The sequence below is a fragment of the Falco rusticolus genome, chromosome 3, assembly GCF_015220075.1.
Source record: "Falco rusticolus isolate bFalRus1 chromosome 3, bFalRus1.pri, whole genome shotgun sequence".
In the NCBI taxonomy this organism is placed as follows: Eukaryota; Metazoa; Chordata; class Aves; order Falconiformes; family Falconidae; genus Falco; species Falco rusticolus.
In genome coordinates, this window is record NC_051189.1 from 7,722,576 (window position 1) to 7,748,072 (window position 25,497).

General features: G+C 37.2%; 1 protein-coding gene across 4 annotated transcripts in view; it reads left to right on the plus strand.

Moving 5' to 3' along the window:
• The window catches only part of CDH12 (cadherin 12), a 220,747-nt gene that overhangs the window by 53,491 nt on the left and 141,759 nt on the right, over positions 1-25,497 (plus strand). For all 4 annotated transcript variants that reach the window (XR_005103402.1, XM_037381808.1, XM_037381807.1 and 1 more), the window contains one exon: positions 12,503-12,918. Coding sequence is in view for 3 of the 4 variants with exons in the window: in XM_037381808.1 (XP_037237705.1) it covers positions 12,688-12,918 (231 nt within the window). In the remaining variant the exon portion in view is untranslated. The remainder of the gene's footprint in view (positions 1-12,502; positions 12,919-25,497) is intronic.

The window sequence follows — 25,497 nt, forward strand, 5'->3', positions numbered from 1 at the left end:
ATTAATTATTCACTTTTTATTTCTGAATAATCTGTCATAGACTGATAAGAAATAATTTTATCATCTCTGTTAGAGAAATATAGGAAGCTGAGTACCTTTTTTAAAGAATATTAGAGATATAAATTAATTAATTTACAGATCTGTTTTATAAAGCTCTCTGTGCAACTGAGCTTTCTTTACTTACATATGAAAATTATCCAGATAACAACTGTGTCACCAAAGTTTATTATGTTTATGATAAAATATGGCCCCAAAGTATTAAAATTTAGAGCTTTATGTGAAAAAAAATCATATAAGTATTTTAGATATCACAGGTGAGGTAATCTTTTGGTTCATTACATTAAAATGCTGTCTTCCAAATAGCATTTATTTAGTGCATTTAATATGTAGAGAGTATCTGCATGTTTATCACTGTGAAATTGTAAATCTTTTGCTTGAAAGCATTCTAAGGATTTCACCAAGCATCTGAAGTCTACAGTGGCTTTGAAAAATCAAACTGGTGTAGCACATATACCTATATTTTGAGCTCCTGTGTTAACAAATGCAATTACTAGTAATAATAAATAGAGGTTCATGCAGTTACAAAGAAGAAATTGGGGATTAAATTGAAAGGTGTATTAAAACCTTCTCCAAAATTCCTTCGTACTTTCAAAGACTCCCTTCCTAGGAGGAAAAGATGGGGGTTTGACAAATGAGAGTTTATTTTGACTCATCTAGTGGTTTGGCTTGAATAACAAAATGAAGAGGCTTGGTCACTGTGCTGGAGGGTGAGACTTTGAAACTCCACAAAGTCAGGAAGTACCTGCTGCCAATGAATACAGCAAGGAAGATTTGCCCTTGGTGGAGGAGGACCAGGTTGGGAGCACTTTCTGGATGTACACAGTCCATGGGGCCTGATGGGTTGCATCTATGCTGTGGGAGCTGGCTGAAGTCATTGGAAGTTCACTCTGTTGTCTTTGAAAGGTCATGACAATCAAGAGAGGTTTCCAAGAGCTGGAAGCAAATGTCACCCGTACCTTCAAGGTTGGTTGGCAAGAAGGAAGATGTGGGAAACTATAGGCCAGTTCAGCCTCACCTAAGTCCCTAGGAAAGTAATGAAGCCCTGGAAACCTGGAAACCATTTCCAAACATGTGGAGGACAAGACAGTGGCTGAGAGTAGTCAGTATGGATTTACAAAGGAGAAATCATGTTCAAGCAACCTGTTAGCCTTCTATAATGAGCGGTGGATAAAGGGAGAGTGTGGATGTTGTTTACCTTGACTTTAAAAAGGCTTTCACACTATCTGGCAAATATCTTCATAGAGAAACGGATGAAGTGTTGATAAGTGGGCAGCAAAGTAGATCAAAAACTTGAAGAAGGGCCAGGCCACTGGAACAAGTTGCCCAGAGAAGTTATGCAATCTCTGTCTGTGGGGAGTTCAAAACCCAGCTGTATGTGGTTCTGGGCAACCTGCTGTAGCTCACCCTGGTTGAGCCGGGGGGGTTGAACTAGATAGACTCCAGAAGTTCCTTCCAACCTCAACCATTTTGTTTTTCTGTGATTCTGTGTTGAGAAGAACCATACAGTGGGTCACACTTGACCACTTGTCAGAAATTACATCAGAGGAATTATATGTTTATTTCCACAAAAGCAATGGCTCCCTCTGTGGTTTTTCAGTAGAGAGTATTAGCCTTTCTTCTAGCTTAGTCTTTGGTCTAGTACTCCAGTTCTACCTGAAAAAAAATAAATATGTGTATCTCTATGGGTTGTGTCCTCTGGTAAGGTGAATTCACTCATTTTAGGGAAGTACCGGATTTAGGTTTCTTCAGACTAAATGTGTCAGTCTTTCTACCTTGAGGCCTGAAGGTATTTTTTTTAGTACAATAGGACTGCACCTTCAGCGATCACAATATATCTGATTGATTGGCCTCAATCTATAATGCTGCAAGTATGACATTATCCTCTCCATAATGCTGTTCTTTGTGAGTTCAGCTAAGGTGCAATTTCATCAGGGACTATTTCAGCACTTTGTTTCACTGAGCTTAACCTTAAAAAGACATTATTGATTTCCTATCTAAACCACAGTTTCATAAACTGCAATAACTACAATTTATGCTTATTGTAAAAACTAAAAGAAATATATGCAGTAAACAAGCTGCTTATTACGTATGAGAAATTATGCGCTCAGCAGGACAAGGGAAGGGATTGTCCCCCTGTACTCAGCACTGGTGAGGCTGCACCTCGAATACCGTGTTCAGTTTTGGGCCCCTCACTGCAAGAAAAACACGGAGGTGCTGGAGTGTGTCCAGAGAAGGGCCACAAAGCTGGTGAAGGGTCCAGAGCACAAGTCCTGTGAGGAGTGGCTGAAGGAGCTGGGGTTTAACCTGGAGAAAAAGAGGCTGAGGGGAGACCTTATCACTCTCTATAACTACCTGAATGGAGATTGTAGACTGGTAAGTCTTCTAGATACCAAGCAATAGGACAAGAGGAAATGGCCTCAAGTTATGCCAGAGGAGGTTTAGGTTGGATATTAGGAAAAATTTCTTCACTGAAAGGGTGGTCAAGCATTGGAACAGGCTGCCCAGGGAAGTGGTTGAGTCAGCATCCCTGGAGCTATTTAAAAGATGAGTAGATGTGGCACTTAGGAACATAGTTTAGTGGTGCACCTTGTTAGGTTTATGGTTGGCCTTAATGGGTCAGTAAGAGGAAGACTCCAATAATTTATTGTGCTGAATGCTAATTTCTGAGTGTTGCTGAGTGTTAATAGATGACAAGACCTGTCTTTCTTCTAATATACTCTTTTCTTGTCCTTTTAATTTAAAATTAAGAAAAGTAAGAAATACTATGAAACAATATTTTCACAAATAAGATTTGCTTTTATTTCTCTGAACAAGACAGATAAGGCTTGTGTGTCATCAAAGTGAGCCCTCTATTTCTTCCTACACCATCTCATCTATTGTCTGCATTAGGCCATAATTGTTGACATTCACAGCAGGCATCTGTCATAAAATTACCCAATTCATTAGTCTTGAATTTAGGAAATGAACAATTGCACACGAGAGACACGGGGATTTATAAAGATGAATGTCAGGCAAGAATATTTTTCTATCTTTTTTAGACACTGTACACAAAAAGCCTTGTGGTTGCTTTTAACATCTCTGAGTTTAATCACTGACTTCGGTTGGGAACAATTCCACGTTGACTGGAGAGTGGGAGGTTTTACTTGAGTGAAAGGTTTCTTGAGGAGAGACTACCTATTCGCATACAGCTCTGATAGCTGGTGAGTTTTCATGAAACATGCCTGGTTCTGAACAACAAAAAACCAAACAAGGATTACTTTGGCTGAGGTTATTTATAGATGACTGTACTCTAGTTAGAATAGCTGGTTTCAGTGTAACTACAGCCTGGCTCAGTTGCTGTGATGACCTTATGTTCCCATGCTGTAATGGTGGGCAAAACAGAGAACACTGTTCTAAGGAATAAAAATAAAAGCCCTAGAGTTACTATTTCTGATGTTTTAAAATCCATGAAATTTTTTTATTTTTAAATTAGTTCATCATTGGTCAGAAAAGAGTCATAGGGTCATTACAACTGCCAGTCCTAATAGCATATGTAGGTAGGTAAAAACAAGTCAAATTGAGTTGTGAAAAGAGATAAATTACTAAGCGTAAAAGTTATGTATTATTGAGCATTGGAATAAGCACAGTGTAAACTAGGTGATTCCAGAATATTTAGAGGCCTGAGCTGAATGTTCTCAAGGTTAAGATAATTGATGGGTTATCTCTCAGTCCTGTTGTCTCTGGGGCTACCTGTTAATATTCACAAGATTAATGCCTTGAAATTTGTTGGGCAAAACTGCTGTCTGTAATTTTTTCCTGAGGGGTTACCGTCCTCTGAAATCACATAACGCAGTAAATTACATAACACAGTATTGTCAGCACAGATCTATTAACCTTCCAGAAGACCAGAAGAAACTTTAAGAATTGGGCTGAGAGTACAAGCTGAGCTATGGATTTCCATAATGTATTATGGAAAGGAATATTAAGAATTAAATACTTAATACTGTGGTGAGGAAGACAGAGACATTTAAGTCTGTTTTATCCATATTGCAATAATTGGCGATAGAAGACCCATATTTTCAGTTTTAAGTGTCTAAGGTTATACACCGTTTGTATTAAGCAATAATTATGCAATTATATACACAATAAACAAACAAAAGTCTGCAAGGACTCATTTTAAAATATCTAACTTTGAGTTAGTTTTGTAATTTAGTATATTTATGTGGTCCTTCTAACACAAGAAATTATAATGGATTATTTAAAATGTATTATAATCAGTTTGACCAATAGCAGAAAGTCTTTTAATATTGGGATCTTAGCTGAAGTATGTTTGCAATATGAAGTAATTAATAGAATTCTTGACAGGCTGGGCAAACCAGAAATACCCTAAGAAATAACAAAATGTTATGTTACAGAGCACATTAAAATGTGCTCACATTCATTTCAGTATCCTGCGTTACTTACAAAATTATAAATATATTTGAGTTGCAGCCTGAGATCTCTTAATTCTTACCCTAAAGATATTGCTAATGTGTTGAAAGGTTTTGATTTGTTTGCCTTTCTCTCCTTTCCCCCATCTCATGTATTCATTCAAGAAAACATAGGACAGTAGGGTGAAGGATGATTTCTTGATTGTCTGTACTTTAGCATTTACATTTACAGATTCTTACCAGAAATGAAAATGTTTATAATTTCTTCAAAAATACAGATTCTAGATCATTGACTAAGTAGGTACAAAATCAACATAGTACTTTTCTGAGACAAGACTAACATGACATGATACAAGACACCATAAAAATAAAATTGATGATGTCACTTCATCATCTGACCATCTTCCTAAAGTGAAGGAAACTCTGTGCTTTTCTGAGGCATTTTTTTTCTTAATTTTAACTGATCATTAAGTTGTAGAGCTGCACTATGTATTTACAGAGTAGTACTGGCCTTGATCTGAATTTCACTGAAATAAACATTAATTATTTTTAACCTGTAGTGAAAATTTCATTTTACCTGAATTGGCTTTCAAGAGTTCAGTGAACCTTGGAGCCTTGATGTATTTTCATTTTTATAATGAAAGTTTCAGTCTTTTTTGTTTGGGTTTTTTTTGTGTTTGTTTTTTGTTTTTTTTTTTAACAGTTATGTCCCTGATATTCTTACGCATGCTGTGAGTTAAAGAGGATAAATTCCCATGTAGCAGATGATGGCTCTATGGCTTATATTTAAGTCATAAACGATCTCTTGTAACTGTTGCCAATGATGATAGGGCTGACACTGTGTATAAATAGTTGCATATAGAAGCAATTTATTGTTTTGCACTCACAAAGAATGTTTTTGTATTGGGTTTTTTCATTACTTTTTCTATAACCCTCAGCATTGTACAGCTATGCTTTTTTGGAAGTATGTGTCGTTTGATTTTGTTGTGTCTCCAAACTCTCTTAAGTAATCACTTTTTTATATACTAGAAAGCCAATTATTAATGCATGTCTGCAGAGCTATAATACTTTTATTATTGTAGTGCTTAGAAATGCCAAATATAATTAGACTCCTCTCCAATGTTAGGCACTTCATAAATATGTTTATTGGGTACTGGTATAGTATTTCACATGGGTTTTGTACTATAATATATCTTTGTGGCAACTTTCTTATGAATGTGCTAAAAGGGTATTCATACTTGAAGATCAGGGACATCATTCTCATCTCACTTTGGTTTTATGCCAGTAAAAACTCAATAGAGTATTCCAGATTCATATCACTATCACTTCTGATATCTATAGTCATAACTAACATTCAAATTGAACTCTTGTATCAGTATAGAAAATACAACTCTGCAAATATCCATTCAATATACAGAGGCGTCGGCTTTGAAAGTCAAATCCCAGAATCATAGCCTTAATCACACTCATATTTTTCTTGCCTAGTTGCATAATTAGTAACTTTATATCAAGCACAATATTTGATGTGAAATATTAGGATTTGAGGGCTTTTGTAATAGAATTTAACAAAAGGAGAGTTAAATTCACCTTATTGCATGAGAAAGGCAGTCATCTGCTTGTTGTCCAGTAGTTCAGTCAGTATAGTTCTCTTCCAGATGATTATAAATATCTTACAGAAACACCACGATTCATCTTCCAGTTGTGCATTTTCTATCCATATTTCTCACATTTTATCAGAGTGCTGTCATCAATAAGCTACAGAGCATTTGGAATTTGTATAGGGTATTGGGTTTCTGTTCCTCCTGTTCATCATCAACTTGATATAAATAACCACTGATGCAGAGACCAGGATTCAGGTGTTCAGCTTCATGAGGGGTCAGCCTATATAGCTAGAGAGCCATTCTAGGTTTCTATGCAGGTTTTGGCTGGGCTAGAGTTAATTTTCTTCATACTTAGTGTGGGACTATGTTTTGGATTGGTGCTGGAAACAGCGTTAGTAATTCAGGGATGTTTCAGTTATTGCCGAGCAGTGCTTACACAGAGCCAAGGCTTTTTCTGCTCCTCACTCCACCCCACCAGTGAGCAGACTGGGAGTGCACAAAACGCTGGGAGGACACACGGCTGGGACAGCTGACCCAGCTGACCAAAGGGATATTCCATACCATATAGCATCATGTTCAGCAACAAAAGGAGAAGGTTGGCCAGGGGCCACTACTTGAGGAGACTGGTCAGTTGGTGGTGAGCAATTATTTTAATGTACATCCCTTGTCTTTCTTGGGTTTTATTTCTCTCTTTTTGTTATTTTCCTTTTTATAACAAGATTATTATTATGATAATAACAATAAATTTTATTTCAGTTATTAAACTGTACTTATCTTAACCCACCAGTTTTCTCACATCTGGTTTTCCAGTTCTCTTCCCCCCCTCCTGCTGGGGGTGTGGGAGGGAGTAAGCAAGCAACCGTGTGGTGCTTAGTTGCTGGCTGGGGTTAAACCACAACAGCTTCTATGGCTTATTGTGTTCCACACAAACAGAGGTAAAGGAATAACTCTTTTGGATCATCTGAAACAGTGTGGCTAGCAGGACAAGGGAAGGGATTGTCCCCCTGTACTCAGCACTGGTGAGGCTGCACCTCAAATACTGTGTTCAGTGTGGGGCCCCTCACTGTAAGAAAAACACAGAGGTGCTGGAGTGTGTCCAGAGAAGGACAACAAAGCTGGTGAAAGGTCTAGAGCACAAGTGCTATGAGGACTGGCTGAGGGAACTGGGGTTTAACCTGGAGAAAAAGAGGCTGAGGGGAGACCTTATCACTCTCTATAACTACCTGAAAGGAGGTTGTAGACTGGTAAGTCTTCTAGATACCAAGCAATAGGACAAGAGGAAATGGCCTCAAGTTATGCCAGAGGAGGTTTAGGTTGGATATTAGGAAAAATTTCTTCACTGAAAGGGTGGTCAAGCATTGGAACAGTCTGCCCAGGGACATGGTGGAATCACCATTCATGGAGGTATTTAAAAAAGCATGTAGATGTGGTGCTTACGGACATGGTTTAGTGGTGGTCTTGGCAGTGGTACGTTAATGGTTGGACTTAATGGTGATCTTAAAGGTCATTTGCAACTTGGATGATTCTGTGATTCTGTAATTCTATGTTAAGATTCCAGTAAGTCAGGTATTTTCTTAACAGGTAGAGACATACATTCTTTTAAGCCCCATGAGAGCTACCTGTCACGGATTCCAGATGTTACACTTGACAAATGGGTTTTGGAGTTGTAGAGGTGGGGTTTGCTCAATCACTCTGTTGAAAGTCTTCTGACTTGTAGGATGTAGATACTGAGAATTATTCTCCTTCGTAGTTGGAGGTTTCAAATCTGTTCATTTGCAATCCCCCTCCTAACCTCTGTTTTGATGTTGCCGAGTACTTCCTACCCTAACTAAAAAAAAAAAAAAAGGCAGAAAAAACAAAAATTACTTTTATTTCCAAAGTCTCTAGATAGGTTCTGATGCTCAATAAAGTCAAACTGACAAAAAGATATGGATATCTAGAGTCTAATCAAATAGGAATTCTTTTAACTAAATACCTTTGAGAATATCATCCTGATGTGCCTAAGGTGAGAGAAAGCATATGAAGGTGAGAGATGAACTGAGCTTTTCCACGCACTTTTACCATTCCTTTAACCTCAAGATATATCTTCTCAAATACTTTAGCAGTTAATTTTAATAGATACTGACAGCACAGACTTTTTTTCTGTTGTTGTATATTCTTATTTCAAGATACTGCAGAGAAGTGAGGATAGATGGTCAGCTATTACAGCATATTCACAGTTATAGATCTTAACTGGCTTTCCATCTGGCATGGATCAACCATTTTGCAGTACTGCCAAGTTTTTCAAACCTCTTTTCGGGTAGGAAGATGGTTGCTCTACATTAGCTGTTGTTTCACATAAGCAAAAGCATTCTCTGTGCTGGTAGATTTATGGTTAAGGTGGCTGCAGAAATGTTCCCACCATCAGCATATAATGGATACTTTGTCAGTAAGCAATTTGCCTCCATTCACGGAGATGCAATTATCAGCTTTGTTGTGCTAAAGACATTTTTGAGTGCTTCGTGGAGCTGTAGTGTTTCTTGCTTGTGTGCATGTGACATTCGGGTATCTGCAATCTGATGCAAGTAGATGCTTCATACAGTTCTGTACTGGTTTTGGCTGGGATAGAGTTAATTTTCTTCATAGTAGCTTGTATGGCACTGTGTTTCGGGTTTGTGCTGGGAACAGTGTTAATAACAGAGATCTTTTAGTCATTGCTGAGCAGAGCTCACACAGAGCCAAGGCCTTTCCTGCTCTCCACACTGCCCCACCAGTGAGTAGACTGGGTGTGCACAAGAAGTTGGTAGGAAACACAGCTTGGACAGCTGACCCCAGCTGACCAAAGGGATATCACATGCCATATGACTTCATGCTCATCAATAAAACTCAGGGGGAGAAGGAGGAAAGGGGGAACATTTGGAGTTATGGTGGGTTTTTTCCCAAGTAACTGTTACACGTGATGGAGCCCTGCTTTCCTGAAGATGACTGAACACCTGCCTACCAATGAGAAGTTGTGAATGAACTTCTTATTTTGCTTTGCTTGCTCATGCAGCTTTTGCTTTCCCTATTAAACTGTCTTTGTCTCAGCCTATGAGTTTTCTCTACTTTTCTACTTCTTTTGCTTCTTTTCCCCATCTCACTGCAAGGGGACTGACTAGTGAGCAGCTCGGTGAGGCTGAATTGCCTACTGGGATTAAACCATGACAAAATCAAAGATCATTTAGAGTTTCCTTTCAGACTTCTCTAAATCTGGCCTTATCTGTGTACTAGTGATTGCAGAGGATGTATAGCTGTCCTCTCTAGAAGGGATAACCCTTGCAAGCTTGGTGAGACCATTTGTGTCTGCAGTGCTATGGCTCTCTTTGATAGTGTTATTGCAGCAGTAATAGCATGCATCAGTTTTGCTACTCTGAAAACATTCCTCTGCTCAGGCTGTTTAGATTAACTGCAGTATAATCCAGGTCAGTATCAAAATTCTTGCAGGAGAACCATTTATACTGTACTTCGTTATTCTCAATAAATAATCACAGCAGTGATATTTAATTCATCCTTTGCATTTTATGAGTTTCTAAGTGTGCAGTTTTGGGCACAGAGTACATAGGATCGAGATTTCTTAATTACCGTGTTTTAACAGATTGTCCATGATTGCTGCTGGGTCACTTCAGTTTTCTGAACTGTGGAAAAGAGTAAATGTAATCTCACTGCATAAAAGCATGTGTGTGGGGCAGGGAGGGTAACTTCATACAGGCATTCCCTCTGTGTCTCTTTTTGTGGGTTAAGTCATGCGTAAAGGTACTTAAATCCATATAAGACTGTCTGAAGAAATGACTAGCAACAGCTAATATTGAAAAAGAAAAAAACTAGAGTTAAGAAAAATCTGGCATATCTGTGCAAAACTCTCTTACTAATTAAGCCTCTCTTTATAAGCATCAGAGGAAGTAATTCCTTAAAAAAAATAGGAAATATAGTACTTTCCTTATGACTAAATGTTCTGACTGGATTTCTAAATCCTTATCTTCCAGCTCTCATAGCAGTTTTCAGGGCAGAAGTATATAAAGGTGCTAGACTTAAATGTCTAGTGAGTATATGACAACATAAAAACACCAATACAGGTTTAGGTATCCTGGCTGGAAGAGTAACACTTAAAAAGAAAATGCAAAACAATACACTCAGACTAAAATAAATATTAGCCTTAACCTTTGAATTGCTGTACAGGTTCAAACTGTGATTTTAAATATATTCTGTTTGGCCACTTCACCACTCCAAAGCCAGCAATGAAACGCTGGAGAAGAAGAGGTGGCAGGGGATGACCCTGTGTCTCAGTTTCCTACTGCTCAAGCTGGAGCGGTTCCCTTGAGGGCTGAAGTACTGGGATCTCAATTACTGGCCTCCTAACAGCTGAGATTTACATTTTAAAAAAAGAAAATTCTTCATGGTGAACTCTTTTGCAGCTGATGAGGGTATCTCATGCTGCAGTCCTGACCTGCAACACCTATTAGCCTGCCATTTTTCTTTGATACTGCTATTCACCAGCTTTGTGAAGCTGTAGGGAATGAAGCAAGCACTGGCATTGCTCTCTCCTGGCTCTGCAGCACATGGTGTGGAAGGCAGCCTAGGAGATTGACAGAGAAAGGGTTAAAGTGCTCTGTGTTTTGCACTTGGTAACTAACCTTCCAGCCAAGGGGGAATTGTTCTCCTTTCATTGAAGTTCTTCAATCTCTTCGCATTACTTTTGGTGCTGTATAACATTTTAAAAGCTCCCAGACTGACAGACATGGCCGGAGGCAGAGCTCCGCTGGGAGAACTGTAATGTACAGAGCCTCCTCGGCAAAGAGCAGTGGTATAGCAGTTAAATTGAATACAGTATGAAGCAGTGCAGACTATCCCAGAACTTTTTTATGTCATTTTTTTCCAGCTTGCATCTATGGCTGGGTAATTCAGAAAGGTGCTTTGAGTTCTTTGTTCAGTTTTGGGTTTTTTTCCCTGTGTTTCATGATTACTATGATTTTGCCATAAAAACTAGGCATGCACCCTGCAACTGTGGATCAAGAAAGGCACAGGAGTTTGAAAGTCTTGGAACTGAATTATGGCTGAACACAGTCTGAACCTAATGTTATATACCACTGAATGCATTGAAGACAGAAGCACAAAAAGTCATGTGAACTGTTAAATTAAAAAAGCTGCTAATAGAAATACGTATCAAATATATTAATATTGAGTGCAGCTCTCTATTGTGGTAGGGTCCTATATTAAAGTTTCTTTGCTGAAATAAAATACATAAAGTACAAATGGTAATGCAAGTGGAAGTTTGCGCTCATTGTACCTTAGAATATTTTCCTTTAGATGAAAAAAAAAAAAAAATTGAAATGTCTTCAACACAAAAGATTTTTTTGTTGTTGTTTGGGTTTTTTTAAGGATTATGAGCAGATAGTTCTTCCTTCATTTTTAATCCTTTCTGAAGGTAGCATTAAAATACTCATTTGCACTAGATTCCTTTTCACCACATTTTTTTACTTTCTTTTTTGGTAAGACCTAGAATAGCCTTTCTAATCAGAACAGAAAATCTCACCCTAAATTTAGAAAAGGGAGTGCAGTTATTTTTCTAGGGTGGTGGTTTTTTTCTTCAAAACCTGTTAGATTTTCCAGGTTCCCAATTGTAAATCCTTTCTATTTAGATACTTCAGCATGCACCTAACAAATAAGATTTTCTACATTATTTATTGTTATGTATAGTAACAATATTATTTATAAGGAAAATATAATCTTTGGCACTATTTGAAAATGAAAAATATATATGGTTAGGTACTTTACTGTTTCTTCTTTTCTAAGGTCTATATCATGCCATTGATTTTTAAGCAGAACTCTCATTGATTTGGTAGAAGCTTCTGCTTAAAAATCAATAACACAATATGGCCTTAACAAAGTGGTGAATTCCATAGTGATATAAATTGTATTTTTGTTTTAAAAATGTAAAATGCATCCATCTTAAATCCTACAAGTAGTATTTCTTGCACAGACAAACAGCAGGCCGTAGAATAAACCCCAGGATGCCTTTCTGGCAGAGACAACAAGCAAAGCATTCCTGCCCTAGACAGTAGGGTGAAGAGTGGGTCTTCTCTTCTCCAATATTTTCTGTGTAAATCCAGAATAAATAATTTTTACATCACTGATGGATAACAGTTTTGTCTGATAACTGGGTCATAAAGCAAAGGCTATGGCCCTGTCCTCAGACAGACATAAAGGTAATGCTAAGCAGAGCAAGAATGAGCTATTCCTGTAATAACTAGAATGTTCTAGAGCAGCTCTGTCCTGCAATCAAAATAGCAATCTTTGAAAACTGTGATTCCTAATCTTTTTCTCTGTCTCTAGAAACTAACTAGGTGTGAGAATTTTGATGAACGCTTCAATGTAATTTTATGTAATTTGATGTTGCCATGTAAATCTCTTTTATAGGTCCCTTTAGATGGAATTTAATGCGGCAAAAACCTTGTCATCAGAAGGATTAATGCCTGCATTAGCATTTCCGCAATAAAATCAGAAGCTAAGTGGTGGAGGCCACAGACACCTCAAACCTGGATTCCTCTGCTCTGCATTAAGTGCTGGAGTTTTTATTACTTGCTGTAGGGAAGCCGTTGCCAATGCTTACAAGGAACTGCTTATCCCTGCTTCTCTGGGTCCTGTTTGATGGAGGTCTCCTGACGCCACTGCATCCACAACCACAACAAACTTTAGAAGCAGAGCCAAGAGATAATGTTGTCCCAATGCCAGGGAGGAGGTCATCTGCTCAGCGAGTCAAACGAGGCTGGGTGTGGAATCAATTTTTTGTGCTGGAGGAGTACATGGGCTCTGAACCTCAGTATGTGGGAAAGGTAATTTTTTACTCTTTCTTTAAAAGTTGAATTAACACAGACAAATAGTAAAATGTGCTATAAAGGTGTACCTATTTCTGGTGGGGCAATTCTTCAACTGACAGGAGTTCCTTCTGTTCATCCCCTTTACCATTCCACCTCTCATATATCCACTATAGATTTTATTATTATTTTTAGTGCAAAAAATTATAATATTTACTTTCTACCTTTCTATGTTTGTCTTATTTCATTATCCTTGGTTTTGGAATAAAGCAAGCAAACAAACAAAAACAAAAAAAAAAAGAGGGGGGAGTTCTGAAATAAGTTTGTGGTGCACAAATATCTTTAATTGAATCTGCTGTAATAGCACATTTGATTTTTAGCAACAAATGTTGGACTGATATCAGAAATAAGATTTCAACCAGAAATCTGTAGCCCAGAATGCACAGTCATTTCTGTGATTGGTATGGTTACTCCAAGTCCATTTTCAACTAACAGAGATACCTGCTTTTTTCTCTTCTGTCTTATGCCTTAGCATCATTTGGTTTTATTTCTGATTGTTCAGATTGTTTTCAAGTATTTCAAATATGTTTTATTGCTTTGTAATTCAAACTGTTGCATTATAGCTTTTATACTCTGTGTGCAGACATGCACATTCACACATGCAGAGAATTTATGCAATTCTCTCTCTCATTATATGACCGTTTCTGTAATAAGGCATAAGTAATTTGATAGCCAACTGTTCAAGGGGTGTGTGAGGTGAATTTAAATAACAGATTTTTCAGAAAGGAAAGCTGAAAGTGAGACCTGAAGAAAAAAGTAGCACAGTATATAATTGGATGCTATGTATGAATTTAAATAAAGGCCCTTACTCAATGAAAATAAGAGGTCAGGGATTCATTGCCTGAGTCCCCAGATGCCACTTCCCTACACAGTAAAACAGCAAAAGACTACATGTGGTTCACTAGATGATTTGACAAACTACCCAAAAATGTATTTAGATATTACACATGTAGGCATTAGTGTTAAGCACTGAAACATACTAGTCAAAACAATTTACAAAGGTGTATGCTTATATCACAGAGATAATATAAAGAGTTTGTTTTACAGTCTGAAGGGGGATCCCATAATGAAACGTTTTATCTTTGTGACACCCAGTTGATACAAATTTACACTTTTTCTAACACATACCTTTGTTCTGGCCACTAGCTAAAGATGTAAAGACTCTAATCACATTCGATGGTGTAACACGGAAAACATGATTGCTATGCTTTTTACCTCAGAAGACAGAAATGTTATTGCTGCACCCCTGTAATTCATTAATCTTTATTCCTTTATGCAAGATAGTAAGATAGCACTTTTCAAAAATTAGGAAAGATCTAATTGCAGCGTAGAACAAGCTATAGTGACGTTTCTTGGTAAGACGTCGTATACCTCTGTTACCTAGTAAATAAAATAGAATATGGAAGGATCTTGGTGATGAAAGACAAAATAAATTAGGATGTTTAATTAGTACATCAATAACATTAAGTCAAAAAATCTGCTTCCCAAATATACAATTCATAGCAGGTGATAATTTTTTCAACAGTGTTCATTACCTGCTAAATATCCTTTGGATGCTTATTAGAACTTATTTTATCTATATAAACTATTTGCTTCAATATACCAGAAAAAGGAACCTGACAGGTTTTGAATGTCATCTTTGCCTAATCTTTTAAGAAAAAAGCCAATCCCCAAAACCCCCAAACCCAAAACTACAAAAAACCCCAAGATAGAGATGTTAGCTTTTCCTCCTTATATTCCACAAAGCTCTCAAAGAAGGTAGAGAACTGAATGGGAGAACTTCTTTAGAGAAATTGTGCATTTAAATACAGACAATTAAAGCCATGCTTTAATTTAGTATAAATTTAATAGCCATGCTATAATTTAATATCAATCCAAACCATTGTGAACATACTGAAATGTACTCAACAGTGGATATTCAAGATATTTAGATCTTATGTAATTTTTAAAAATCACATAAAATTTTTAAGGTTTGATACACAATTGAGTTCTGGATTGACTACAGAAATAATTTGATTTATATTTACCATAATTTAGATTTATTCCAGAATAATTTATTTTAAAAGTCATTATTTTTATAATACTACTGTGCTATATTTTAAAGCGATATTATGTATATGATAAAGTGCAGGATATTTCATGTGACCTGAAATCGCAGGTCTCTTGTCGTCTTCTTCCAGCCATTGTAGCCAGACTTGATATAGGGACATGCACATTGGCGTTTATATTGCTTATTGTAGAATTGCTGCATTAATAATGTCACAGTAATTTATAAACAGGAGTTTAATGTGTCTATTAAATCAGCTGACAATTTCACTACACGGTTAGGGGAGAGTAGTTAATTTTGGGAGCCACCTGTAAAAGAACACAGATTTGCAGCAACAATGTCAGCTCTTATTGACCAATGCGCTTAATTCCTTTTATGTACGTTTTTAGAAGACTATCTCAAGAAGTGTCAGATTGCAAATCAAAATATAGTTTAGAAACTGATGGGGATTAGTCTAGCTCACAGTTAGAGATCTGGAAATAGTGCTTCATGTTGACACGTTAAAAGCATTTAACCTGAATATTAAATCGAAGTTTGGAAACCTCATGATATGTAAGAGCCATAAAAATCCATCAGATTACCAAACAAAAGATAGCTCCCTTTAGTAGAGAGGCATGTAAGCAGGCCCAGGCTAAAAAGCAGAACTGGAATATGGTGTTGCCATGTGACTCGTGAAAACTGAAGGGATGCTAGAAGGCTTGTAAAATAAGGCTTGCTCATGTACTTACTTGGCTGTGCTTTATGTTTCTTCCCAATACTGTGAAGCTCCAGAAGGCCAGGTGAAGTGCCACATGTGTGGAATCAGATAAAAAGGTTCATAATTCTTTTTTTCGTGCCAAAGCTCAGTCCTCACTGAATGGTGAGATAAATTACCTGAGTATCAGATCCTCAAGCATGGCCATATCCCAAAATTTTCTAACTACTAACAAGGTAGCAGTTTTATTTGCCCTTATGCAGGGTTAGCTCAAGGGGGTGCAACCCCACCAGAATATTATAAATCTTGTTGCAACCTGTCTTGCTTGATGTGTTTCAATAGTGGCATGCAGAGGCAGCATAAGAAAATGAAAGTTCAAGAGAACAAAATAGGCAAGAACAGTGCAGGTTCTTCATTATTGAGATAATGCTAGCAAAAGTTTTAATTGTCGTACATGTAGCATGCTTGGATTTATATATGTGTCTTTGTGTTCCTAGTGTGTAAACACATTACATCTTTCTTGTGTTGCACACCTGTACAGTTGCTTAGTAAGGATTTTTGCTGGCTGTCCTTAAGCTTGCAGAGACAGGCGTGTGGCAACTCCTACTGAACACTGGCTTGGTACATAGGAAAGGATTGCGAAGTCCTCTTTGAGATAACGGCCGTTTCTGTTCTGGTTTCCAGTGTGCAAGAATCAAAATATTCTCAGCTTACTAGGTAGTATCTTGCTAATGAATAACCGATATCTTTTCCAACATTTTGTTCTTCAAACCTGCACTACATTATACATGCTTGCATGCAACCTACAACAGATATTTTTTAGTTGTGATCCCTGCCAGCTGAAAAATGTAGTAGTCACAACTGTCCTATGGCACTACAGGGTGCACATAACAATATGGTATTTTTCATCTGACGCAGTCCTGAGAAAGCCTCATCATCTTCACAGGTTTCCCCATATATCAAGGCAGAAACAGTTCTGATCTGGAGGAAGCAGAGCTCTATATCTGTGACCAGAACAGAATGCTTTTCTGAAACCTAGTAATTTATCCTCTACTTCTGAAATATGAGCATAGAATTCATTTATGCATTTTTTTAGTGCACAGTTTTCAATATAGTGAAATTAATGTTGACCACCTTCCACCAGGCTTAAATCATCACCTGTTTCAGAGTGCACACTCGGATTTTACAGTTGTATTCCCTGTTGCATGAGTGCCTGGGTGACAGGGCAGTCTGTGAAGGAAATTTTGCACTGCTTGTGCAGAATCTGTTCTCAGAGAAACAAATTTATAGTGCTGTGACTATCATTTTGGTATTACTCACAAGAACTGACTTAATGTGGAAGAAAAAATAAATTTAAAGGAAAAGAAATATAGGTAGTGAATTTGAAGCTACTGCCCTTTGAAGAAAAAAAAAAACCCCAAAACCAGCTTAAGTCTCTGTTCATAACAGTACCTCGATTAATCTGATGTTTTTAAAAAAATGTATTTCTACTAGATTTCTGCTGAGAGTGTCACAATAATAATATTTAAAGCTGTCAAAAGAGTTTTTCCTAGCTTATCAGATTTTATGCCCACATCTGAAATAACAGTATTAGAGAGAGACCTGTATGTCATTTCCACTAGACATTTGTACAGTGCCATCCTCCAAGAGATGAGAAATGTTTCAGGGAACACTGCTAGTAATGTGTTGACTCGCATGATGCAGAACATCACAGTTACTCGTTCCTGGATGACTTTAATATGAAAGGTCTCCCAAATAGTATTTATAAGAATGAGGTTGATCAGTACATCTGTAACACACAGGAATTCATATACCCACCTCTGTCTGCAGATATTATAGTGAAATTCTTGTTGGGCTTGGTCCTTAGGCAATAATATATATTGTGATCAGGCATGGTCACATTAGTCTGGTGTATTAAACTGACTGACTGAGTTTATACCATGCACATTTTCAAGGAAAAGGATTGTCACAACTTATTGCGGATAGGAAAATCGATGAGGAGAAATTAAATGGTAAAAGAAAGTGTGAGTCAGAACTAGGGGCAGAACTCCAGAGTTCTTATCTTGCTGTGTTGAGCTGAGACTGTTGTCTCTAACAGTTATGTCTGGCCGGTGAAAAATGTGATGACTTTAAAAGCTTTGCATCCTGTATATTGCATAATGTGAGGCAAAAAGCAATTTGACAGCTGCACCTGAAAGTGTGAGAAGGAAGTGGGACCATGGAAACACAAACACTCATGAGCAAGTCAGACTTGCATTTAATGTTTGCTTTTGCAAGCTTGTATTTGTATATGGTATAAAGACCTAGTTTTCTTGTCATGTGTGCTAGAGATGAACAGCTTGCACACAACAGAACATTTCTTATTGATCTAGTGTCTTCACTTGTTTATTGATTTACTTGGTTAGCTCAAAGCGGGAATATTGGAAGCAAAATACTGATAGTAGTAACACCTTTTGCATGTGGTCCTTGCATTCATGAAAATTATATGAGGTATTTGGAGATGAAACAAAGATGAGAACTCTGTTCTGTGCTTTCATTGATTGCATGAGAGAGGAGAAAGAGCGAGTTCAGGACCAAGAGAGAGCAAACTGAAAAGAAAGGATCAACTTCCTGAGCTGTAACCCACATTTTAGGGAATGTAAAAGGTTGTGGTCATTGTTCTGGTCTCCTAAGGAGGTCACAGACTGAAATAGTTAAAACTCTCAAACTTAGAAGGCTTTATTGCCCAATAATTCAGCGATCAGTGCAGGAGACTGAAAGCCTGTGGAGATGATCCTGTTGGCACAAAATCACCAGCTCTCACCAGACCTCTGCGTAGGGCTGAATGGATGGTGCTAATGGTGCAAGCCTGAGTCTGAAGTTTATGTTGTCAACAGAGGGAGAATTACAAATGAGCTTGTAGAATAAAACTGCTAAGGCAAAGCCTTTTATTTATTTGGAAACTTTGTATAAATGGCTTCAGCTGGGAAGGATGTTCATTTGAACTACGGAATATGTGAAAGAATGCTTTAGAAAAAGATGTATGAAATGTTTTGAAGGACTTGGGGTGGATAGACAAATGAAAATATTGTCTCCTTTTTTCATCCAAGTGAATCTGAGGACGTTAAATTTATTTCATCTAAATTTGGAGTTTGGCTGAGAACTGCTGACAGACCTGCCAGCCTTGGAAATAGTGTTTCTGATACTATGAATGATCAGGCATAGGCATGTATTACGTATGTCAGCAACTCAAAATTGAATTTATAACTAGTGAAACCTAGATCATAAATTACAATTGAACTGAAGGAGAAACTAGTTGAGGTCATGAGATCTCTTTTCTGGAAGAGCATCAGAATGCCAAGTAATTCAGTAGAATTCACCAGTCAGCAAAATGTGGAAAAGTATTACATACCTGTAGCCATTCCTGTATCTGGGTAACAACGTGTGAACCAAAGTAACAAAGAGATTCAGAAATGGAATAAAATCTATGATTGCTGCAACATGTGAGGTGTTAAAAACAAGGAAATAGTGTAATACCTCACTCAAACATGCAACAAAAGTATAAATTCTTAGCAGGAAAAGTGTAAGTATATAAATATTAATGAAAGAATTAATGAAATACAGAAATATTAAAGAAAGAATAATAAAATAAAGAATAATAATTAAATAGGAGACTATTTGAAAGCTCAGGATTTCATATTTATTATTTCATATTTTCAAAATGTGGACTTTCGTTTCTTTTGCTCTTTTTGAAGGGACACTGATCTGGTATAAAAACAATATTTTCAATAAACAAATTAGAACAGCAAATTTCAGAAATTTAAATTGATAAAATTTAAATTGATAAAATTTGTTTCATAATTCCACTTAAAATTTAAACCAGAAATGTTTAAATGTGAATATTTACATCATTTAAATTCATTGTTTCAATAAAATATGCAGAATTATTTACATTTTATGAAAACATAGCATGAAAAATGGCCACTGAAATTCATAAACAATATATGAGTATAAAATAAAATTTATTAACAAACTTCAAAATTAAATTCATATTTTTCCAAATAAAATGCTAGATATCCTGAAACAAAAACATGTTCCTAGCAAGAATCAGTCAGTTATTAGCTGAGCATGATCTTCAAGAAAATCGGGTGCTCAGCACTAACCTACAGGAGAAGCTAAAGAGCTGGAAGATTATCCCATTTTCTGCCACTGTAGTTAATATCCTTGTATGTAAGACATAAACAGAAGAGATGGTTGGAACTGGCAGTCTTGTCAGGTGCTGCCATTGCATCTAGCACAGTTTGTGCATCAGGGTCCTGAGAGTCTTTTCGCAGTAGACATCCTAAGGTGCAACCCCCCCTGTGCTTCTGAAGTATATATATTGAACCACAATTTGTAACACTTAACTGATAAGGAAAGCAATGAACTTGGAGCAGGTGTTGGTGTCATGGCATGTGCTGTTTCCCTCTCCCTCACCCACTTCCATGTCCCACAGGCTGTAAATGACCTGTCTCTTCTCCCTCTAGAGATAACCATCCCTTAATCCTTCTTTTTGTCTCCCTGTACCAGACATCTACTCTGCTGCAAAAGCTACGATTCCTTTCCTCTTTACGGAGGGTCTGTTACATATCCAATTACATTGTGAGCAATGAACCCAGTTTACAGTTAACTTCAAACTCCACGCCTTCTCTTCTGATTGGAAATAGACCTTGTGTACTCAAAAGCTTGCTTACCTTTTCCATCTGTTGGTGGAAGTCTAATGAAAAGAACTGCTTTCATAAATGATCCTTGCATTTGCTACATAATAATTTTTGTGTAAAGCAGATTCGGTTACATTCACCTGGAAAAAAATCCCAACATGAATTAAAAGTCAAGAAAAGTCTTAACAAAGAAAAGTGGGAAGTGACAAGACTAAAACTGAGGAAATAAAATATTATATTAAAATAAGTATTGTTCAGATGTCCCAGTACTGGAAAATATTTTTGTTATAGGAATGCTCCTGCATAGTTCTCTCTATGTTGCCACTTCTTCCTGAATATTTATTTAATCTAAATTTAGGTTATAAAATCCAAAATAATCCAGCAATGTTGTAGAGTCTTTTACAAACAAGTGGTTATGCTGGTTTTAAGGGTAGGTTAACTCAAGTATAAACACAATCTGGTTGAAAATTCCTCTTTTTCTTTCCAGGATTATTTTTAAACTCTGATAAATTCCTTGGTTTAGTTCACTGTGTGGTACCAGAAGCATGTGTTCTATGCCCACTGCATGGCGGTGATATATATATATATATATATATATATAATAGTGCTGTATAGGCAAGAGAGGATGACTGAGGAGAAAGGCATTGAAGTCGAAACTTTCCCTCCTCCACCCAGCCCAAGGGCTCATACCTCATGGAAGGTGAGAAAAGGAGGAGAAAAGTTGAAAGACATAATAATGAATGAAGAAAATGCCTACCAGTATTGACACATGCTGAAAGTAAACCTAATAGTTTTAATTATTAGTTACTACCTTAAATTTAATTCTCTGCTGAAGGAGTTTTTGTTTGATAAATACATGTAAGAAAAAAAACACCCTGTTGGTTCTTGCTGCACTATAAAATATAAAAAGTGTAGGAAAAAAACAGGTTAAAATAGAATGGATGGAATAAGATTTAGAGAAATACTCAAGAAATAAGATGGCATGAGAAGGCAGTTCTATACAAATTTAAAAATTAGTAGTAATAAATGTGTAGATAGTAATGGATGCAGTCAAGAACCTGGTTCTTTTAGAACTGGTGGGACCCCTGCCACTGTAGCAGGAAAGTGGGATTGCAGAGGATCCCCCCATACATGACAGCATAGTGTGCAAACTCTTATCTCCCTGCATTAACATTTTTCATCTTATTGTTAAACAATGACATTTTTCTTCCTCTAGGTTCACATACCTGTACCTCATTGTATTCTGGAGTTATGGTCTCCAGTGGTGGTAGTCAGAATGTTATGGATTGAGCCATGGCAGTGAAAGCTTAAATAGTAAAAAATGCTCCAGAAGTACAATGGGTTTTGTCCAAACAGCTGTGTGCAGTACTTGTTCTTGTATTTACAACACAAGAAAAAAGTGTGTCTAGAGAACAAAGCCAAGCTTGGAAAAAACCTCCTGTCTTCTAGCACCAGCTTTAATTACAGAGATTATTTCATGTGTACATTGTATTTAAGTGTCAGTCCCTGAATATGTAAACTGGAGTTATTACTGATATTGTTGAACTAGTGCCATTATGACCTTGCTACTGCTTGCTAAAAGAATAGATTTTTAGTAACAGATATATTATTCCTCCACGTGTCATGAAAATACTTAACTGATCACTGAAAAAAATATGACTGTTTCAACCTGGACATTATTGTGCTATATTCAGTATCAGTAAGGATTTAGGCTGGGGCCTATGTTGTTTAACATGATCAGAAATGATCCAGGAAGGTTTGTGAATATCCAGCTGACCGTGTTTGCTGTTCATATTAAGCTATTTGAGTTTGTAAAGACAAAGGCTGAATGGGAAAAATGGGAGAAGGACCTTAGGAAATGGGATTAAAATTAGGGATTAAATTTGATATAAAGTGGTACATACTGGGGGAGGAGGGGAATAATTCTAACTTCATTAATGAAATGTTGTGCTCTGTGGAAGCCATAATGTCTCTTAAATGAGATTTTGGTTTATGATAGCTGTATGCACATTTGCTCAGTGTGCAGAGTAAGTGCCAAGAAAGCAAATGGGATGTTAAAAATTCTTAGCAGTGGCAGAAAAAAATAAAAGTCATTAACACAGCTTTGTATCTAAATTGCTGGTGAGCCTATATCTTCCATGTGTGAATTATTTTTCTCTGGTCTCATAGAGGACATGTGTCCCAAAGAAGAGGGAGAAGTACAGAGGATACAAAGGCAGTCAGTATTTTTGGACTGACTCCTAGGTGAGGAATGACTGAGTAAGATAGTTCCCTTAGCCTGGAAAAGGGACAAAGAGGAGGAGATGTGATAGGTTTCCAAAATAACTAGAACAGAGTGGTTAGGCTAAAGGAGGAGGAATCCCTTCTTCACCAATGCAAGATGGGGGACATCAAATGAAGCCAACAGGTGGCACAGTCAGAGCAATGACAAGGAAGTTATTCTTCACAAAATTTATAAATCCCGAATAGGTAGCTCTGCACCACAGGGTGCTATGGATATATAGAATTTTTCACGTGTGTGAGCAGAAAGTGAAGAAGTTAATGAAAAATCAATATCCTGAAGGCTAATAACTACAGTCACCACCAATGTCTCCAGAAACTACTGGAGGCTTGGAAATTATGGGGTGAGCTGTACTTTTGCTAACCTTACGCTTTTCTCTGAGTACTCACTTTTGGACTTTACCAGAGACAGAGTTCTGGGTTGGAGGCCACTTGTGCGCAGCGCAGCACATCATTGCTCTGTGGGGACCGTTGACAGTAACAGACGTTCTCCTCCACTTAGGAGAAAATAATGAGATGTTTTTATATTGGTCTTGTCCCTAAAAGTGACTCATTTAACTTTGTTGAAAGTTTTTTGGACAGTTTGATGGGCAAGAATATGATCAAGGAACAATTCAGTTCTAAACAGAAAAATGTATTTCCTTAAATGTTATTTCTCCTTGTGAAAATAAAAAACATTACTTCTTATACGAAAAATAAAAATATCTGCAGTACTTCATTTGGCAATGTACTGATTGTGTGGTGAATGCAGCTCTATTAGTAAAAATATTACATTCAAAAGATTTAAGACAGTAGAGCAGGTCAGCATTCTCATGTGTTCCTGAGAAAAAAAGTCCAGTTAGAAAGAGGCTTGTGATACTGTTGCAAATAGTCATGCCTTTCAAGATCTTATACTACCTACCATTTCACACTGTTTCTTTAGTTTTCTAGTCCATGTAAATGGCAGACGGTCTTCTTCATAAAGATCCTCAAGAAGAGCTGAGCCTGCTCAGGCCCCCTACAAACCCCTCAGAGGATCCCTTAACACTAAAGAGCTCAGAGCACCTAGTCACTGAACGCCTGCGCTGGGCATGGCTGCGGCTGCACTTACTGCCCTGGTAGCTGATGACGGAGCTTGTGCTGCTGCCTGCACACTCCATTTTCCATACTGCCTCTGTGATTCTCCCTCAGCCTCCAGACAAGAGGGAACCAGCTCAGGCCAGCTTGGGGATGGGAGGCGACTCGATCAGGTGCAATGAAACCTCCCAAACAATCTTGACATCTGCATACAGCACAAACGTGGCAACCCTTAAACTGCACCAGTACCTGTACACAAGCACAAACTTAGGCTGCACAAGACAGATCAAATGCGCAAATATTCCTGTATGTCTTCTTGCTGTGTTGTTTTTATTTTTTTATACGAATCTTACGCCCTTTTCAGAAAATGCAATAGGTCATTTAAATCATATGTTGCAATCTGCTTAATGAAATTAAAATGACCACTTGAAAGTGCGTAAGAGTTGAAATCACATCATGCAAGTCTGACTGATAAGCTGAAAAGCAAAAAGTAAATGAAAAGAAGCTTTTGTTATACCTTCTGCTTCTGTGGAACAAGTCATTGTCTTGCAAATTTGAAAACCTTCAGAGTTCTTTACATGTTTTCATACAATCTTTAGACAGAAAAGGAATACCACATAAACTGAACCAGAGTAGATGTTTTATGTGCTGGTTCAATAAAATTTTAGGCCTGTCAGGAATGTGTACACCAGCCTTTTGATTTTTGAATTTTCTTTACCTCTCTGGGTCTTCTTTTCTGTGCCAGTTCCATGCCCTTTAAAGAAATAAGGTGAGGCAAGATGAGAGGATTTTCTGTTCCAGTATCTTAAAGGATAATGTCAATAGATGTGTTTTAATTAGTAGTCTTTTCTCTCTGTGATTATGGCAGTGAGTAAACCACAGTTCCTGGCGATGGCACTGTGCCATTCAGCAGAGGTTGTTCTATTCAAATTTTTCTGGTGTCGCTGCTTTTGAGCAGTGATGTCTGAGCTGTTGATCACAGATACTTATGTGTCTTTTTTGGTTTTGGTTTACCACCCCCTCCCTTGTTACCTTGGTGTTGATGTAGAATTGCTGTGTTGAAGAGAGTACAGTTTTTTAGTGTTTCATAGCATAGGATCCAAAGGTGTTTTCTTCAGGGTGTCAAAATATTTGGATAGTTAACAAGAGTTATTGTTTCAAAAATTACGGCTTTTACATATTTATTTATTACGGCTTATATGATTTCAGGATTACAATGTAAAAAGTGGTGCAGAGCAGTCTAATTACTCTTACATTAAATTTTTCCTTACTGTGAGAACTGAAGCATAAACTTGTCAAAGAGCAAGCAGAGAAAAAGAGTGTCACTGAAGTTATTAATGGAACGTGTATCTTCTAGTATCGGAGAGCACTTTTGCAGCACCATCACATAAGCCAGTTAGTAGCTCCTGCTTGTAAAATCCAGCTGTATCAGCTTAACAGCAGGTAAACTGCTTCTAGTTTAACCCTAATTGACGCCAGTAGTAGAGTCCAAGAAAAAAATCAATGAGTGTTGGTGGAATTAGGAAATTCCCACATAAGCCTAATGAATTCTGGCAGGCAGCATTTGTGCAGTTTAAGAACTGTAAAAAAGATGCTGAGACTTGAAACATTGACCAGTTTTACTAAGAATTTCTTTTCAGTAAAGGTATGTGTGGCTGACATTTTTAAAAAGTACAGTATTTACTTATGAGGATTTTCTATGCTGATAGACTAATTTGGTATTATCAAAAAGTTAAAGGGAAATAACACACTTGCTATCTACGTTTGAAAAAGTAATTTTG